An 18,360-nucleotide genomic window follows, 5' to 3' on the forward strand; every position below is an offset into this window, starting at 1 on the left:
CAAAACAACTCTGAGGTACCACATCACACCTATAAGATTGGCAAACATGACAGAACAGGAAAATGATAAATGTTGGAGAGGCTGTGGGAGAGTTGGAACATTAATTCATTGTTGGTGGAGCTGCGAGCGCATCCAACCATTCTGGAGAGCGGTTTGGAATTATGCCCAAAGGGCTACAAAAATGTGCATATCCTTTGACCCAGTAATATCACTACTAGGACTGTATCCCCAAGAGATTATAAAAATGGGAAAGGGTCCCACATGTACAAAACTATTTATAGCAGCACTCTTTGTAGTTGCCAAAAACTGGAAATCAAGGGGATGCCCAAGAATTGGGGAATGGCTGAATAAATTGTGGTATATGAATGTAATGGAGTACTACTGAGCCATAAGAAATGATGAACAAGAAGACTTCAGAGAGGCCTGGAAGGACTTACATGATCTGATGCTGAGCGAAAAGAGCAGAACCAGGAGAACTTTGTGCACAGCAACGACCACAGTGTTTGAGAGTTTTTTCTGACAGACTTGGAACTTCGTAATAACGCAAGAACTTAAAAAAAAAAAAATTCCCAATGGTTTTCTAAGGCAAAATGTCTTCCACACTCAGAGAAAAAACTATGGAATTCATTCGCAGAATGTAGCAGATCATGTATGTTTGTGTGTGTGTGTGTGTGTGTGTGTGTGTGTGTATTATGTTCTGATTTGTTATATGATTTCTTCCATTTATTTTAGTTCATCTACACAGCATGACTATAGTGAAAACGTATTCAACAGGAAAGTATATGTAGATCCTATATAGGATTGTATGCCATTTTGGGGAGGGAGGGGGAGGCAGGTGTGTGTGGGGGGGAATCTAAGTTTTATGGTAGTGATTGTAGAACATTAAAAAAAAATAAATTAAATAATTTTTAAAAATCAGAATGGAGCAGATGGAAGCTAATGATTTCATGAGAAATCAAGAAAGTATAAAACAAAATCAAAAGAATGAAAAAATATAAGACAATGTGAAATATCTCATTTGAAAAACAATTGACCTGGAAAATAAATCCAATAGAGATAATTTAAAAATTATTGGTCTACCTGAAAATCATGATCAAAAAAAGAACCTAGACGTCATTTTTCAAGAAATTATCAAGGAAAACTGTCCTGATAATCTAGAACCAGAGAATAAAACAGAAATTGAAAGAATTCACTGATCACCTCCTGAAAAAGATCCCACAAGGAAAACTCCTAGAATATTGCAGCCAAATTCCAGAGTTCTTAGGTCATGGAGAAAATATTACACACAGCTATTAAGAAACAATTCAAATACTGAATACAATCAGGGTAACACAGGATTTAGTAGCTTTTACACTAAGGGACTGAAAGGCTTGGAATATGATATTCAAGAGGTCAGAGGAGGTAGGATTAAAAACCAAGAATCATCTACCCAGCAAAACCGAGTATAATACTTCAAGGAAAAAAATGTAATTTCAATGAAATAGAGGACTTCCAAGCATTCTTGCTGAAAAGGCCAGAACTGAATAGAAAAACTGACTTTTAAATTCAAGAACCAAGAGAAACATGAATAGGCAAAGAGGAGAGAAAAGGCACAAGGAACTCATTAAAGTTGAACTGTTTACACTCCTACCTGGAGAGATGATATTTGTAACTCAAGAGATCTTTTTCAGTATTAGTGGGAATATACATGTGCATATGTGTATATTATATATGTGTAGATAGATAATATGTATATGGGTGTATATATGTGTGTTCATGTGTACACACACACACACACACACACACACACACACACACACACACACACACACCACAGGGTGAGCTCAATAGGAAGGGAGAATACCTAAAAAATAAAATTTACTGGTGAATGGAATGTACTAGGAGTAAGAGAAAGAGAGAGGTAGAATGAAGCAAATCATCTCACATAAAAGAGGCAAGAAAAATCTTTTACAATAAGAGGGAGGAGATGAAAGGGAATAAGTGGCTTTACTCTCATGGGGTCTGGCTTAAAGAGGGAATAACACACTCAATTGGGCATGGTAATCTATTTTACCATGTAGGAAGGCACAGGGAAGGGGGTAGAAGAGGGAAAATAATAGAAAGGACAGCAAATTGGGGAAAGGGATAATTAGAAGCAAATACTATGGTAGGAGGACAGGTCAAGGGAGAGAATGGAATAAACGGAAGGCAGGACAGGACAGAGGTAAAAGTGGTTAGTTTTTTTGCAACTCTTCTTTTGTAATTATCTTTTACTTAACTGTGTTGTCTGTATTTATTTATTAACTTTATATTTGAGCTATACATATTTTTTGTGTACTTATGGCTTCCCCCATTTGAATGTAACCTCATTCTGACTAGGGGTTGTTTTACCCTTTGTATTTGTATCTCTAGTAAACAGCAATATTGTCTAGCACATATTGTGTGCTTAATAAATAACCATTGATTAATTCTACAGACATTTATTTCTAGCTTGTTCACAAGCTTTGTCTTTCAGTCAGCTATCTGCCATGTAATGTGGTTTTGATCAAAATGATCAAAATAGCAATTTCTGTGTTATTAACAAACATATACATATCCAAGTCTCTCTGTAGTGTCATCAAATTTGTTTGTAATGTTATTTGTTTAATTGTACAGTGACATTTTTTTCTGTGGACTTCCTCCACCCTAGTCCATATCGTAGTTCTGACTTATCATTTTTAAGGATCCAAGGAGTAGGAGGCAACACGCATACATAGATTCTAAATGATACTGACACAAAATATACGTTACTCTAAAGCAGATATTTTCAGCTAAAAGTCCATTTCCATTAAATTGGATGATAGTACGCAAAAGAAACAGCCTTCACCATTAGGCTTGTGTATTTTGACACAAATATTTTATGAGATATATGTTCTTAAACCTACAAATGTGTCAAAGAAAATAAAGAGGGAAATGTATACACACACATTAATACTTATAATGGCATCTTTTGTTGTAGCAAAAAAAACAAAACAAAACTGGAAACAAAATGGGTGCCCCTCAACCAGGCACTGAATAAACAAATCATGTAATAGAATTATTTTACCATTAAAAAATAATAAAAGACAAAATCAGAGAAGCTTGGCATGACAGAACCTGCATTTTGCTGACTCAGCATTTTTGAGTTTCTTGACTTCCTCCTCCCATGCAACCTGATTGGCCTTCGCTTCCCTCATGAAGCTTCATGGCCTAGGGGCATAAAATGTCCCAGTGTTCAGGTAGTCAGCAATTTGCAGATAAAGAAGTAGAGAAATTCTTTAAGATAAATAACTGAACAACCAGGAATACAATCTATGACAGTTTTGTTATTGCTGTTGTTCAGTCATTTTTGTCCAGGGTCACAGAGTTACTAAATGTCTGAGGCCAATCAGATTTGAACTCATGGAGATACGTCTTCCTGACTCCAGGCCTGATACTGCATCCACTATGCCACCTACCTGCCCTTCCAGATCATTTTACAGATGAGCAAACTGAGGCAAACAGGGTTATGTGTCTTGCCTAGGGCCACACTGCTAGTAAGTGTCTAGGCCAGACTTGAGCTCAGGAAGCTGAATCTTTAGGACTAGGCCCAGCACTCTAAGGTGGCTTGAGTTGCCCACAACCTAGAGCACACAGTGCTGTAACTCACAACTGTACCACTTAGCAGTGGGTAGGGGCCAAAATTAAAATAAGCTGAACTTTTTTTGGGGTATAGATGGGTTTTTAGTGGCTCACTTTCCAAGTAAAGGATTAATGATTAAACTATTTCTCAAAAACACTTTTTATCAAGATATAATCCAGAAACTGCAATCAGCAAACACTTCTTTATGAAGTCACCTTCAGTAAAAGACTTCCCAGCAGCAGCAATTTCTTTAGAAATCTGAAAACTAACCTTAGTAGCTGCCTCATTGTCTGAGTTTACTTTCTTGAAAAACCAGTGCTTCATACTGAGATTTTTCAACAATTGAGAGACTTTAATTTGTTTTTCATTGGTGTCCAATTTGCTTAAGTCAAGATGTTTTGATTTGAAATGATGACGAATATTTGTATTCCTTCAGAATGGCTATTACTTCTCAGCAAACAAGGCACAATATTTTGTCTCTCATGTAAGTAAACAAGCATCTATCTAGTCCACTCTCGATTAAACTCTATGTTCTGACTAGTCTCCTGCCTGTTTTTACCACCCATTTTACAAACTCATGCCCAGAACCAAAAAAATCTCCATAGCAACTGGTCACATACAAAAAAATACTGAATGGAGTGTCTGATCTTGGAGGGAGCACCAGACCAGTCATGCAACTTGGAGGGCAGCTGCACAGGGAGGGGAAGAAGCCCTTGGGCTGTTGCTGATCATCACATAGTTGGTGCATGGCTCAACTCACTTTGTCCCTGTTCAACACCAGTAGTGACCGAAAACACAGCACAAAGACAGGACTCAGACTAGATATAGTCTGATAATGGTTTATTGCCATGGGTCATGTGACAAGCAGGAAAGAGCGCACAGTGGCAAACCACCTGCCAAGTTACATGACGGGCACAATAGTGACTAGAGGAAGGAGGATTAAACAGGGCACAGACAAAGCACTTGTTAAATCTTTACCTTCTTTGTACATCCTCTACATTTTTCATGGGCTGTCCAAAGTCCTTTGACAGGCAGCATATTGTGCAGGCCTAACATAACTAAATTAGACCACATTCTTCATGCTGACCATGTTGAACTTAAGGTATGATATATGAATCATCTTGAAAAAAATACAGGCATATATACACACATACTATTCCCCAAACCATAATAAGATAGATACAAGAAATATTTCAGAACTTGCCTCTTTCTCAGTGTCTCTAGAGATACAAGTCCACTGGTTCTCCTTCACGCTGTATGCCCAGAAGTCAGCCAGATCTTGTGTTCCATCCCAGCCACCAAACAAATAAACAGTCTCTATAATAATTAGAAGAATACATTTTGTTTTTTAATAAGACAGACACTGTCAAAAGATTACCGCCCTCCACTTGTATATTTAGCAAGTAGTTTTGACTACAAAATTAGATACCCAAACACAGCTTTGCACAGCAGATTTTTCAGACTATATTCAGGTCAATATTTACAAATTATAACATTTCCAGCAAATTTATCCACATTTACCAACTTTAACAAAAAACCCAAAAAACTCTGTAAATCTGGAAGTCCCTAAGAGGTTATATCCTTTTGCTGATCTTTAGTGTCCTCTTCTACAAATAAGGAAACTGAACTGGACAAAATTAAAAATCCCTTTGAAGAACTTGGCTTCTAAGGTGTAACAATAACATATCAAGATAAGCATTACTGTGGCAAATTGTGCAGAATTTCTTTCCATACAAAATTTAATAAAATAGTGAAAAAAAGTTTTCCAGACTGTCATATGGTTACAAGAGCTTAGTAGAACTGAAAAGGACCTTAGTTACTGTATGTCATAACAAACCCTCAATTAACAGATGAAGGAACAGTTGGGGCAACTTGCTCAAAGTGACAAAGGTAAATTTGATTTCAGTTTCAGTTCTTCAACTAAAAATCCAGGGCTCTTCTGACTACATAGAGGCACGAATATTTTAAGTAATCTTGGGAACATATATTTTTTAAAAAGCACACATCTCCAGTACAACCAAAAGCTGGAGAAATTCAAATCCCTACAGTAGTTTGAATTAAGTATTTTGACACTTAAAATGATCCTAGAAATTATGCTTAGAATTCATTCCTGGTATCATAATATTTGTTCTTTGATTAATCTGCCAACTATATTGGTATGTAATATATTTTATCACACAATTATTTAACTTCTATCTGTTGCACAGCATTTTTGAAGAGAGGGGAGTGCACATGCCCATGTGCACATGCACATGGCAAACTCTCTACGAAGCATGTGTTTTTCAGGAGGAATGGGAAGTGCCAAGAAATACTGATATATCTATACAAATTAATTTTTAGTAAGGAATAATTACTTTCCCTTTCCCAAAGCTCTTTTCTGTCTGTAACCTCTGCTTAAGAATTTAAGACTCAGAGAAAGTGTTAATCCGTATTGGTAGAGGAAGTTCCATAATGGGAGTTTCCCTAATAATATCATATAAACCACTAAAAACAAACAAAAACACAACTATTATTTTTGCTTTTACTACAATTTCACCTGCTTTACCACCTTTTTGTTTAAGAGGGGCACTAAGAGTTAAGTGATTTGCCCAAGGTCACACAGTTACTAAGTGTCTGAGGCCAGATTTGAATTCAGGTCCTCCTAACTCCATGGCCAGGGCTCTACTGCATCACCTAGCTGCCCCTTCATCAGCTTAAAAAAAATGTTTTTAATAAGGTCTTGTTTCTTACATCATCATAATTATACTCAGTGTCACTTTTCTTCTTGCAGAAAGCAATCTCCTATAACAAATAGTGTTTTTTAATTTTTATTTTTAAAATTTATTCATTTTCAGTTTTCAACATTCACTTCCACAAAGATTTGAATTTCAAAATTTCTCCCCTTCTACCCTCCTCCCCCCTCCCCAGGAAAGCATGTATTCTGATTACCCTTTCTTCAGATCTGCCCTTCCTTCTATCACCACCCCCCCTTAGACCCTTCCTTTCTATTTTACTGTAGGGCAAGATAGATTTCTACATCCCATTACCTATCTATCTTATTTTCTGGTTGTATGTAAAAACAATTTTTAACATGCATTTTTAAAGCTCTGAGTTCCACATTCCGTCCCACTCCCTCTCCCCATTCACCCTCATTGAGAAGGGCAAGCAATTCAATGCAGGTTATATATATGTAGTCATGCAAAACATTTCCATAACAGTTATGTTGGAAAAGACTAACTATATTTCCCTCTATCCTGTCCTGCCCTGCATGTACTCTATTCTCTCCTTTGACCTGTCTTTCTACCAAAATGGTAACTTCTGATTACCCCCAAATTGCCCTGCCTTCTGTTATCTGTCATCCCTCTCTTATCCCCTTGCCCCATGCTTTCCTGTAAGGTAAGATAAACTTCAATACCCAAATGAGTGTGTGTGTTATTCCCTCCTGAAGCCAAATTAGATGAAAGGAAGGCTCACTTACTTCTTTCTCAACTTCTCCTTCATCCCTTCCATTGTAAAAACTCCTTCTTGCCTCTTTTATGTGAGATCACTTACTACATTCTACTTTCTTCTAGTACATTACTCTCAACACTTAATTTTCTTTTTTAGATATCCCTTCAATAGTCAACTCACCCTGGGTTTGTAATCTCTCTCGCCATGCCTCCCCTCCCCCCGCACATACACACACACACACACATTCCCCTCAATTATCCTAATACTGAGAAAGGTCTCATGAGTTACAAATATCATCATTTCACAAAGAAATGTAAATAGCTCAACTTTAATAAGTTCCTTAAGATTTCTCTTTCCTGCTCACCTTTTCACACTTTTCTTGATTTTTGTATTTGAAAGTCAAATTTTCTATTCAGTTCTAGTCTTTTCAACAAGAATGCTTAGAATTCCTCTATTTCATTGAAGTTCTATTTTTTTCCCCTGAAGTGTTAATGCTCAGTTTTTCTAGGTAGGTAATTCTAGGTTTTAATCCTATCTCCTTTGACCTCTGGAATATCATATTCCAAGCCCTTCTATTACTTAGTGTAGAAGCTGCTAAATCTTGTGTTATCCCTAATTGTTTCCACGATAGTAGAATCATTTTTTTTCCTAGATGTAATATTTTCTCCTTGATCTGGGAACTCTGGAATTTGGCTCCAATATTGCTAGCAGTTTTCCTTTGGGGATCTCATTTTGGAGGTGACTGGTGGATTCTTTCCATTTCTATTTTACCCTCTGGATCTAGAATATCGGGGCAGTTTTCCATGATAATTTCTTGAAAGATGATGTCTAGGGTCTGTTTTTGATCATGATTTTCAGGTAGCCCAATAATTTAAAAATTATCTCTCCTGGATCTATTTTCTAGGTCAGTGGTTTTTCCAATGAGATACTTCACATTGTCTTCTATTTTGTCATTCTTTTAGTTTTGCTTTATAATTTCTTGGTTTCTCAGTCATTAACTTCCCTTTGCTCCATTCTAATTTTTAAGGAATTACCTTCTTCAGTGAGCTTTTGGACTTCTTTTTCCATTTGACCCATTCTGCCTTTTAAGGCGTTCTCCTCATTGGCTTTTTGGACCTCTTCTGCTGTTGGGTTAGTCTAATTTTAAAGCTGTTATTTTCTTCAGCATTTTTGGGGTGCCCTTTAACAAGCAATTGACTCGTTTTTAATGATTTTCTTGCATCGCTCTCATTTCTCTTCCCAATTTTTGCTCTACTTCTCTTGCTTGATTTTCAAGATCCTTTTTTGAACTCTTCCATGTCCTGAGACCAGTTCATATTTTTCTTGGAGGTTTTGGATACAGGAGCTTTGGCTTTGTTGTCTTCTTTTGGCTGTATGTTTTGATCTTCCTCATCACCAATGACTTAAGAAAATACTACTTCACTGAGAAAGTAAGAATCTATAGTCTCTTTCTTTTTTCCCGGTTTGCTCATTTTCCTAGCCAATTACTTGACTTTTCAACTCTTTGTTAAGCGTAGGGCTCCAGAAGCAGCCTCTGCTTCAGCAGTGGTTGCTGCCATGCTGCGACTGGGGCCAGATCATGCTTCCCTCTCAGCCAAGTGACCGTTAAAGCTCTCCTTGGCATTAGTGGGTTGAGAAGTCTGGAAATCGCAGAAGTGATTCAATACCCTAAGGCCTGTTACACCTCTGTCTGCGTTACACAGCCCATTTCAAACTGCACACCGTTGCCAGACCAGTGTTATAGACTCTTCCTGATGATCTTCCAGATAGTCTTGGTCTGTAACTTTGCCTCAACCTGTCCTTTTCTAGCATCTGCTGCTCTAGAACTGGTTTGGAGTCATTTTTACAGGTGCTTTGAGAGGTTTGGGGGGAAAGCTCTAATAAGTTCCTGCCTCTATGCCACAACCTTGGCTTCGCCCCTAACAAATGGCATTTTATTTTTATTTAACTTTAAACATTCATTTTCACAAAATTTTGGGTTCCAAACTTTCTCCCCATTTGTCCCCTCCCCCCGCAAACACCAAGCATTCTAATTGCCCCTATGACCAATCTGCCCTCTCTTCTATCATCCCTCCCTTCCCTTGTCCCCATCTTCTCTTTTGTCCTGTAGGGCCAGATAGCTTTCTATACCCCTTTACCTGTATTTCTTATTTCCTAGAAGCAAGAACATTACTCGACAGTTGTTCCTAAAACTCTGAGTTCCAACTTCTCTTCATCCCTCCCTCCCCACCCATTCCCTTTGGGAAGGCAAGCAATTCAATATAGGCCATATCTGTGTAATTTTGCAAATGACTTCCATGATAGTCGTGTTGTGGAAGACTAACTATATTTCCCTCCATCCTATCCTGTCCCCCATTACTTCTGTTCTCTCTTTTGATCCTGTCCCTCCCCAAAAGTGTTGACTTCAAATTGCTCCCTCCTCTCATTGCCCTCCCTTCCATCATCCCCCCCACCCTGCTTATCCCCTTCTCCCCCACTTTCCTGTATTGTAAGATAGGTTTTCATACCAAAATGAGTGTGCATTTTATTCCTTCCTTCAGTCGAATGTGATGAGAGTAAACTTCATGTTTCTCTCACCTCCCCTCTTTTTCCCTCCATTAAAAAGTCTTTTGCCTGCCTCTTTTATGAGAGATAATTTGCCGCATTCCATTCCTCCATTTCTCCTCCCAATATATTTCTCTCTCACTGCTTAATTTCATTTTTTAAGATATGATCCCCTCCTATTCCATTCACTCTGTGCTCTGTCTCTCTGTGTGTGTGTGTGTGCGTGTGTGTGTCTGTATGTGTGTAATCCCACCAACTACCCAGATATTGAAGAGTTTCAAGAGTTACAAATATTGTCTTTCCATGTAGGAATGTAAACAGTTCAACTTTAGTAAGTCCCTTATGACTTCTCTTTGCTGTTTACCTTTTCATGCTTCTCTTCACTCTTGTGTTTGAAAGTCAGATTTTCTTTTCAGCTCTGGTCTTTTCATCAAGAATGCTTGAAAGTCCTCTATTTCATTGAAAGACCATTGTTTCCCCTGAAGTACTATACTCAGTTTTGCTGGGTAGGTGATTCTTGGTTTTAGTCCTAGTTCCTTTGACTTCTGGAATATCATAGTCCATGCCCTTTGATCCCTTAATGTAGAAGCTGCTAGATCTTGTGTTATCCTGATTGTATTTCCACAAATCTTGAATTGTTTCTTTCTAGCTGCTTGCAATATTTTCTCCTTGACCGGGGAACTCTGGAATTTAGCCACAATGTTCCTAGGAGTTTCTCTTTTTGGATCTCTTTGAGGCGGTGATCGGTGGATTCCTTGAATATGTATTTTGCCCTCTGGTTCTAGAATACCAGGGCAGTTTTCCTTGATAATTTCATGAAAGATGATGTCTAGGCTCTTCTTTTGATCATGGCTTTCAGGTGGTCCCATAATTTTTAAATTGTCTCTCCTGGATCTATTTTCCAGGTCAGTTGTTTTTCCAATGAGATATTTCACATTATCTTCTATTTTTTTTCATTCTTTTGGTTTTGTTTTGTGATTTCTTGGTTTCTCATAAAGTCATTAGCCTCCATCTGTGCCATTCTAATTTTGAAAGAACTATTTTCTTCAGTGAGCTTTTGAACCTCCTTTGGCTAATTCTGCTTTTTAAAGCATTCTTCTCCTCATTGGCTTTTTGAACCTTTTTTTTGCCAATTGAGTTAGCCTGTTTTTCAAGGTGTTATTTTCTTCAGCATTTCTTTGGGTCTGCCCTTTAGCAAGGTGTTGACCTGCTTTTCATGCTTTTCTTGCATCTCTCTCATTTCTCTTCCCAGTTTTTCCTCCACCTCTCCAACTTGATTTTCAAAATCCTTTCTGAGCTCTTCCATGGCCTGAGCCCACTGAATATTTATTTTGGATGATTGGGATACAGAAGCCTTGATTTCTATATCTTTCCCTGATGGTAAGCATTGTTCTTCCTCATCAAAAAGGGTGGGAGGAGATATCTGTTCACCAAGAAAGTAGCCTTCTATGGTCTTATTTTTTTTCCCTTTTCTGGGCATTTTCCCAGCCAGTGACTTGACTTCTGAGTGTCCTCTCCACACCCACCACACCTCCAGATCCGCCCAGCTAGTGCTTGGGGTCTGAGATTCAAATGCTGCTTCCTAGCCTCAGGGCTTTTGTCGGGGATGGGGCTGCTATTAGTGTGAGATTAAGTTCAGCTGCTCAGGTGGGGGCAGGGCCACCTCACGGGGCTCAGTTCCCTCAGGGGGTTTACTCAGAGACCTTCAGCAATGGATCCGATCTCCTGCCTGCCCTGGGAGCCCCTGTCCTCCACTGCCTCAGCTGCTGCCTCCTGAGGGGGCCTGGGTCACAGGGACACCCTGCTCCCCTCTTGGAGAGCCAAAAAGACTCTCTCATTGACCCTTGCGCCTGTGGGTGGAGGGACCAGAGCGGCTGCTGGAGACTCTGTCCCTGAAGCCTGCTCGGATCTGCTCCTCTTGGTGCCGCGAGGCCGAGGCAGGGCTGGGCTATGCGCCGGCAGTTTTTTAGGGCTCTCTGGAACAGAAATCTCCTCCACTCTGATGTTCTGCGTGTTCTGCCGCTCCAGAATTTGTTGGGAATTCTTCTTTACAGATATTTTATGGACTGTGGGCTCAGAGCTAACATATGTGTATCTTTCTACTCCACCATCTTGGCTCCTCCCCCCATAAATCAATACATGGCATTTTTTAAAAATAGGAAAAAACCCAGCACAATTCATAAATATATTTTAAAAGTTTGAAAATAATTATAACATCTAACATGTCAACTTCTCACCTCGACCAAAAGGATGGGTTTGGAGGTATCCTCTCATATCTCCTCATTTCAATTCATACTTGATCTTTATTATTTTAATACATTCATTTTTGCATCTTTGGCATTTTGGCATTCTTTACATTTATACTGCTATAGTAGCTGTGCATGTTGTTTACGTTGCTCTCTCTCTCTCTCTCTATATATATATATAGAGAGAGATATCTATATATCTATATATATCTTTTACAGCACAGGAACATTGTATTACATGTATGTTCCATAATTTAGTCTTTGCCCAATTAATGGGCATCTACCTTGTGCCCAAATCTTGGCACAGAAAGTGCTGCTATAAATATTTTGGTGTACGTGGTGTACATGGCTTTATAACTTGTAACTTCATAACATGTAACTATGGCTTTGTAGGGATATAAGCCCAGTAATGGACTCTCTGGTTCCAAGGGTGTGGACATTTTAGTCACTTTATTTGCTTAATTTGATTTATTTGCACAAATTCAAAATGACTGTACCATTTCACAGTTTCACCAACAATGTATTAGTGTACATTTCTCTTATTATTAGTGACTTAGCATTCTTTAATGTTGTGAATATTTTGTGATTGTTCTTGACATCTACTTCTTCCCATTCTTTGACAAAGTTATCTAATGGGGAATAGCTATTAGTCTTTCATCTATACATACATACATACATACATACATACATACATACATAAACACACACAATTTGCTGGTAGATACCAAACTCTTATTAGAAAAATTTGATACAAAAACTTTCCCAATCAACCATTTCTCTTATCTTAGGTGCACTGATTTTGTCTATGCAAAATCTCTTGAGTTGCATGTAATTAAAGTTACCTATTTTATCTTTTGTAATTGCCTCCTCTTATTTAATTAAGATTTATACATCTCCAAACCAAAGTTGTGAGAACTATAAGATCTACTTCTTCAATTTTTAAAAATGATTGTTTAATAATAAGGTCATGCATCCATTTAGAATGTATTGGGGAATATGGTATAATACGCTAGTCTAATTTCTGTCAAAAAGCTTTCCAGTTTTCCCAGTAGTTTTCATCAGATAAGTAGTTGTTTTTCTTAATTTATGTTTTTCACTTTAACAAACACTAATTTCCATTGTTTCTGATTCTCCCTTTTCTAGTGCGTTCCATTTTTTGTAACCAATCATATGTTTCCAATGACTGCTTTTTTTATAACATAGTTTGAGGTCTAGAAGTATTATTTGTCCTTCTTTTCATCATTTCCCACACATTCTAGATCTTTTGATTTTCCAAAGGAATTTAGTTATTTTATCACATTCTATAAAGTATCTTTGGTAATATGCTTGGAATAACACTAAAAGTGAAAATTAAGTTTGGTAGCATTGTCACTTTCATTACGTTGACATAAACTAGCCAATGAGCACTGGATATTTCTCTAGGAGTCAAAGTTGTTCTTTATTTCTTTAAGGAGCACTTTGTAACAGAATCTGTGCAAGCCTTTTCAATGTTTTGCTTTGTTTTTTGGTAGATAGATTTCCAGATATTTTAAGTATTTTGTAGTTATTTGGAATGTGATTAGCTTGTTTTTTTTTTTTATTCTTGGATTCTGTTATTATTATATAAAAATACTATTGATCTTTGAGGATTAGTTTTGTAGCAATATCTCTGTACTCTAATACATGGTCAATTTCTGAAAAGGTTAAATATGGTGCTGAAAAATATATATTTTTTATAGTCTTAAAACACGTCATAAGTCTTTTTAAACTATTTTCTCCAGTAATTCTTTCGGTTTCATATTTACTTTTTTGTCCACCTTTTTTTTTTTTTTTAACTTAATCCAAAACTAAGAGAGGGATAATGGGCAAGTATCCAGGATATGAGGGAAAGCACCCTGGGATTTCCTGATGACTACTAAAAAGGCCTGGGAATTTTAACAGGCTGCAAGGCCAATATGAGTCAAATTGCTACAACTATTGAAATCAATCAACAAGCATTTATTAAGCACCTACTATGAATCTGAGATGTCTACATACAGTTGGAAATGTTCAAAGAGCAATTGAGGCTGAATATTCACCCACCCCAAATATCCAGCTTTTTGTTATGTCACTGTTCATATAAACCATCCTTTCCTGCTCCCTACACCCAACTCTCATCCTGAGCTGCTTTCCACCTCTTCCTCGGGGAAAAGTCATCATTTCAACATATACTACCAGCATTTTTGGAAATTCTGTGGTTTCATTCACCATTCTTGTGACTCACTGAACCTAAACTCCCTTTGCTGGCCACTAATCCTCTATACAAACTATCTTCTTATAATGGGATGTAAGCTCCTAGAGAGCAAGTACTATTTCACTATTTAATAACTGAATCTCAAGGGAGTAGAAGCAGAGGCTTTGCTAGAGCTCTCCTCCCACAAGCCAGCCAAAAACCTGTAAAAAATGACTCTAAACAAATTGTGGAGCTGCAGAACCCATAGAATTACTGAGTGAAGCAAATCTCTAACCCAAGAGCCTGGAAGGTTGACAGAAGACATCGATGGCACTGTGATGGGAGCAGAACGCAGTCTAGCATGGGCTGTGCCAGCACAGATGGGACCTGAGCAGGATTAGGGGGATGAGGGGGAGGAGAGACTGAATCTCTGACACCTCTGGCGGTTTCCAGACTTTACAACCCCAAAATGCCATGGGCAAATTGGAAGGTCAGTGAAAAAACCTGTCAGACTTATGTGAGAGAGCAGAATGGTTTGGCCTCAGGCCCAGGTCAAGGCAGTGGAGGGGGTGGAGCAGCCTGTGACTGGCACAACAAGGGCAGAGGCAGAGGCAGTGACTATTTCTGCAGCTTTAGGCCCACAGATTGTGGGGGGATTGAGCTGCTGACAGTAAACCCCCCACCAACCCTACTGGAAGCTGAGAATTACCTTGACAAAATGGCTGGGGAAATGAACAAAAACCAGAAAAAGAATCAAAGTACAGAATCTTATTTGGTGACAAGTTAGATCAAAATATACAAACACAAGAAGACAACAAAGTCAAAGCACCTACATCCAAAGCCTCCAAGAAAAACATAAACTGGTCTCAGGCCATAGAAGAGCTCAGAAAGGAATTTGAAAATCAAGTAAGAGAAAGATAGCAAAAATAGGGAAGAGAAATGAGAGTGATGCAAGAAAATCATGAAAAGCGAGTCTACAAGCTTGTTAAAGGGGACCCAAAAATGCTGACGAAAATAATACCTTAAAAATAGACTAACCCAAATAGCAAAAGAGATCCAAAAAGCCAATGAGGAGAAGATGACCTTAAAAAGCAGAATTGGTCAGATGGAAAAGGAGGTTCAAAAGCTCACTGAAGAAAATAATTCCTTAAAGATTTAGAAAGGAGCAGATGCAAGCTAATGGCTTCATGAAAAAACAAGAAATTATAAAACAAAACCAAAGGAATGAAAAAACAGCACAGGCAATGTGAAATATCTCAATAGAAAAACAACTGACCTGGAAAATATATCCAGGAGAGACAATTTAAAAATTATGGGACTACCTGAAAGTCATGATCAAAAAAAGAGCCTAGACATCATCTTTCATGAAATTATCAAGGAAAACTGTCCTGATATTTTAGAACCAGAAGGTAAAATAGATGTTGAAAGAATCTACCAATCACTTCCTGAAAGAGATCCCCAAAGGAAAACTCCTAGGAATATTGGAGTCAAATTCTAGACCTCCCAGATCAAGGAGAAAATATTGCCAGAAGCCAGAAAGAAACAATTCAAGTGTTGCGGAAACACAACCAGGATAACACAAGATTTAGCAGCATCCATGTTAAGGGACTGAAGGGCTTGGAATATGACATTCCAGAGGTCCAAGCAGCTAGGATTAAAACCCAAAATCACCCACCCAGCAAAACTGAGTGTATTTCAGGGGGAAAAAATGGTCATTCAATGAAATAGAGGATTTTCAAACCTTCTTAATGAAAAGACCAGGGCTAAACAAAAAAATCTGACTTTCAAAAACAAGAATCAAGAGAAGCATGGAAAGGCAAACAGGAAAGAGAAATCATAAGGGATTTACTAAAGTTGAACTATTTATATCCCTACATGGAAAGATAATATTTGTAACTCTTGATACTTTTCTCACTATTAGGGTAGTTGGAGAGATTATATACATATGTATAGCTAGAGGACACAGGGTGAGGTGAATGGGAAGGGATGATATCTACAAAAATAAAATTAAAGGGTGAGAGGAATATATTGGGAGGAGAAAGTGAGAAATAGAATGGGGTAAATTATTTCTCACATAAAGAGTTAAGAAAAAGGTTTTTTTCAATGGAGGGGAAGAAGGAGGAGGTGAGAGGGAAAGAGTGAACCTTACTTTCACTGGATTTGGCTTAAGGAGGGAATAACACACATACTCAATTGGGTATGAAAATCTATGTTACACATCAGGTAAATGGGGGGGAAGAGGATAAGCAGGGTTGTGGGAGGATGACAGAAGGGAGGGCAAATGGGAGGAGGTTATAATTAGAAGTAAGTACTTCTGAGGAGGAATCGGGTCAAAAGAGAGAATAGAATAAATGGGGGGCAGGATAGAATGGAGGGAAATATAGTCTTTCATATCATGACTGTTTTGGAAGTGTTTTGCATGACTACACATGTATAACCTATTTCAAATTGCATGCCTTCTCAGTGGGGATAGGTGGAGAGGGAGGAAGGAAGAAGAATGTTGGGGGTGGAAGCTCAATTCCATGTGGACAGTCTCGGGCGGGTAAAGGTGGGAACTTCTAAATCTTAGAGTTCTCATGAGGCCCCCCAGGAAACAGCAGGGAATCGAGGAGTGAGACCGAGCTATTTCGTGTATTTCCGCCTCTTTCCGTGAGAACGTGATGGGAGAGGCATCCCCGCCCTCGAGACTGGCCCTGATCTGGGCACACCTATTGTTATCCAACAGGCACGGTATTCAGGTGCAAACTACGAGGCCAGAGAGCTTAATTAGGGTCAGGAAAGCCTGAAGGCGCTCTTAGCTCGGGAGGGGCCCTTACAGGACAGAAGGCGCCTCTTCCCTTTTCCTCTCTTCGCTCTTCCCTCTCCCCTCTCTCCTCTCTCCCCACTTCCACTTCTGCTTTCATTCTCTTACTGTAAGATCTTTGCCTCCTTGGGAGATTTCTCTCTCCTAAGGAAGAATTCACCCTGCACATGTAACCAAGACCCTGAATAAAGCCTAACCCTTGTTCGACTCTGGAAAGTCTCTTCTCTCATACGTTTATCCGGTTTGGCCAGCCGAAGACCTACGATAGGTAAGGTAAGACTCGGGTAGCCCTCAGGCCTCTAGGCCTGGCAGAAGAAAAGTTGGAGCTCAAAAGTTTTAAAAACAAATGTTAAAAATTGTTTTTACATGCAATTGGGAAATAAGACATACAGACAATATCTTGCCCTACAAGAAAATAGAGGGGCAGGGGGTTGAGAAAGGGGACAGGTGTGATAGAAGGGAGGGCAGACTGGGGGAAGCGGTAATTGGAATACACGATTTCTCAGGGTGGGCAGAGGGGAGAAAAATCTGGAACTCAAAATCTTGTGGAAGTGAATGCTGAAAACTAAAAATAAATTAGTTATTAAAAAAAATTAAATCTCAGTACCTGGCACACTGCCTGACAGAAAAAAGGTACATAATAGATGCATTTTTCAATAATCCATATATCAGTATGAAAGTCATCTATATAGAGATAACCTATCAGATCTTATTAGATCATGAAAATACACAGAAGGAAACAAACTTACTAAGTGCCTACTATGTGCCAGGCATTGTCCTAAGCATAGGAAAACAAATGCAAGCAATAAGAAGTCAGCTCCTGCCTTCAAGGAAATTACATTTTAATGGGGGAAAATAACAAAGAAAAGGAAGCTGAAGGAGGTCAAAAGAAAATGATCTTTTGGAGCTCCAGCAAAAGTCAGGAACAAGGCCAGAAGCAGAACAGAGGTAGGACAGTCTTGGCTCCTTCACAAAATGGAACTTTCAGCAAGAACTCACTAGTCAAAAAGGGAAGCATATTTTAAAGACATAAACATCTAAATAGAAAATTTGGCAATATTTACTATTTAGGTGCTCGGGACTATTGAGTTTTATTTTCTTTATTTGTAAAAAATGAGGATGTTGAATTAGATGATCTCTAACATATCTTCTTTTTTTACTATTCTAAAACACTTCCACACTCCACAGGCACCCTAACCAATTTTCTCAATAAGAAAGAATTATCATACTCACTACCAGCATACAGAAATTTGACAAAGCCTATGTTTCAACTAACATAACTTTACATTCTTATGCCTCTGCTTTATCAAGTGTCCTTGGCCAGGGGAGATAAGAAAGCTTAAAGATAAGAAATGGCAATGGTTATCATAGATTTTTATTACCTGTTTTTCTCAAATGTTTCTGAAATGTCTACCTAAAATATAAATCCAGTGGGTGGAAACTGTGTTTAATTCTATATCAAATACTGAACCTACAACCTCTACTGCACTTAATAAATGCCAAATACTGATAATTTTCTAAATTACCA

General features: G+C 38.3%; 1 protein-coding gene across 2 annotated transcripts in view; it reads right to left on the reverse strand.

The window, feature by feature from the left end:
- Positions 1-18,360, reverse strand: part of MKLN1 (muskelin 1) — a 244,633-nt gene that overhangs the window by 86,215 nt on the left and 140,058 nt on the right. For both annotated transcript variants that reach the window (XM_072650124.1, XM_072650123.1), the window contains exon 9: positions 4,824-4,936. In XM_072650124.1, coding sequence (XP_072506225.1) covers positions 4,824-4,936 — 113 coding nt within the window. The remainder of the gene's footprint in view (positions 1-4,823; positions 4,937-18,360) is intronic.

This window comes from Notamacropus eugenii, chromosome 3, assembly GCF_028372415.1.
Source record: "Notamacropus eugenii isolate mMacEug1 chromosome 3, mMacEug1.pri_v2, whole genome shotgun sequence".
Taxonomy (NCBI): Eukaryota; Metazoa; Chordata; class Mammalia; order Diprotodontia; family Macropodidae; genus Notamacropus; species Notamacropus eugenii.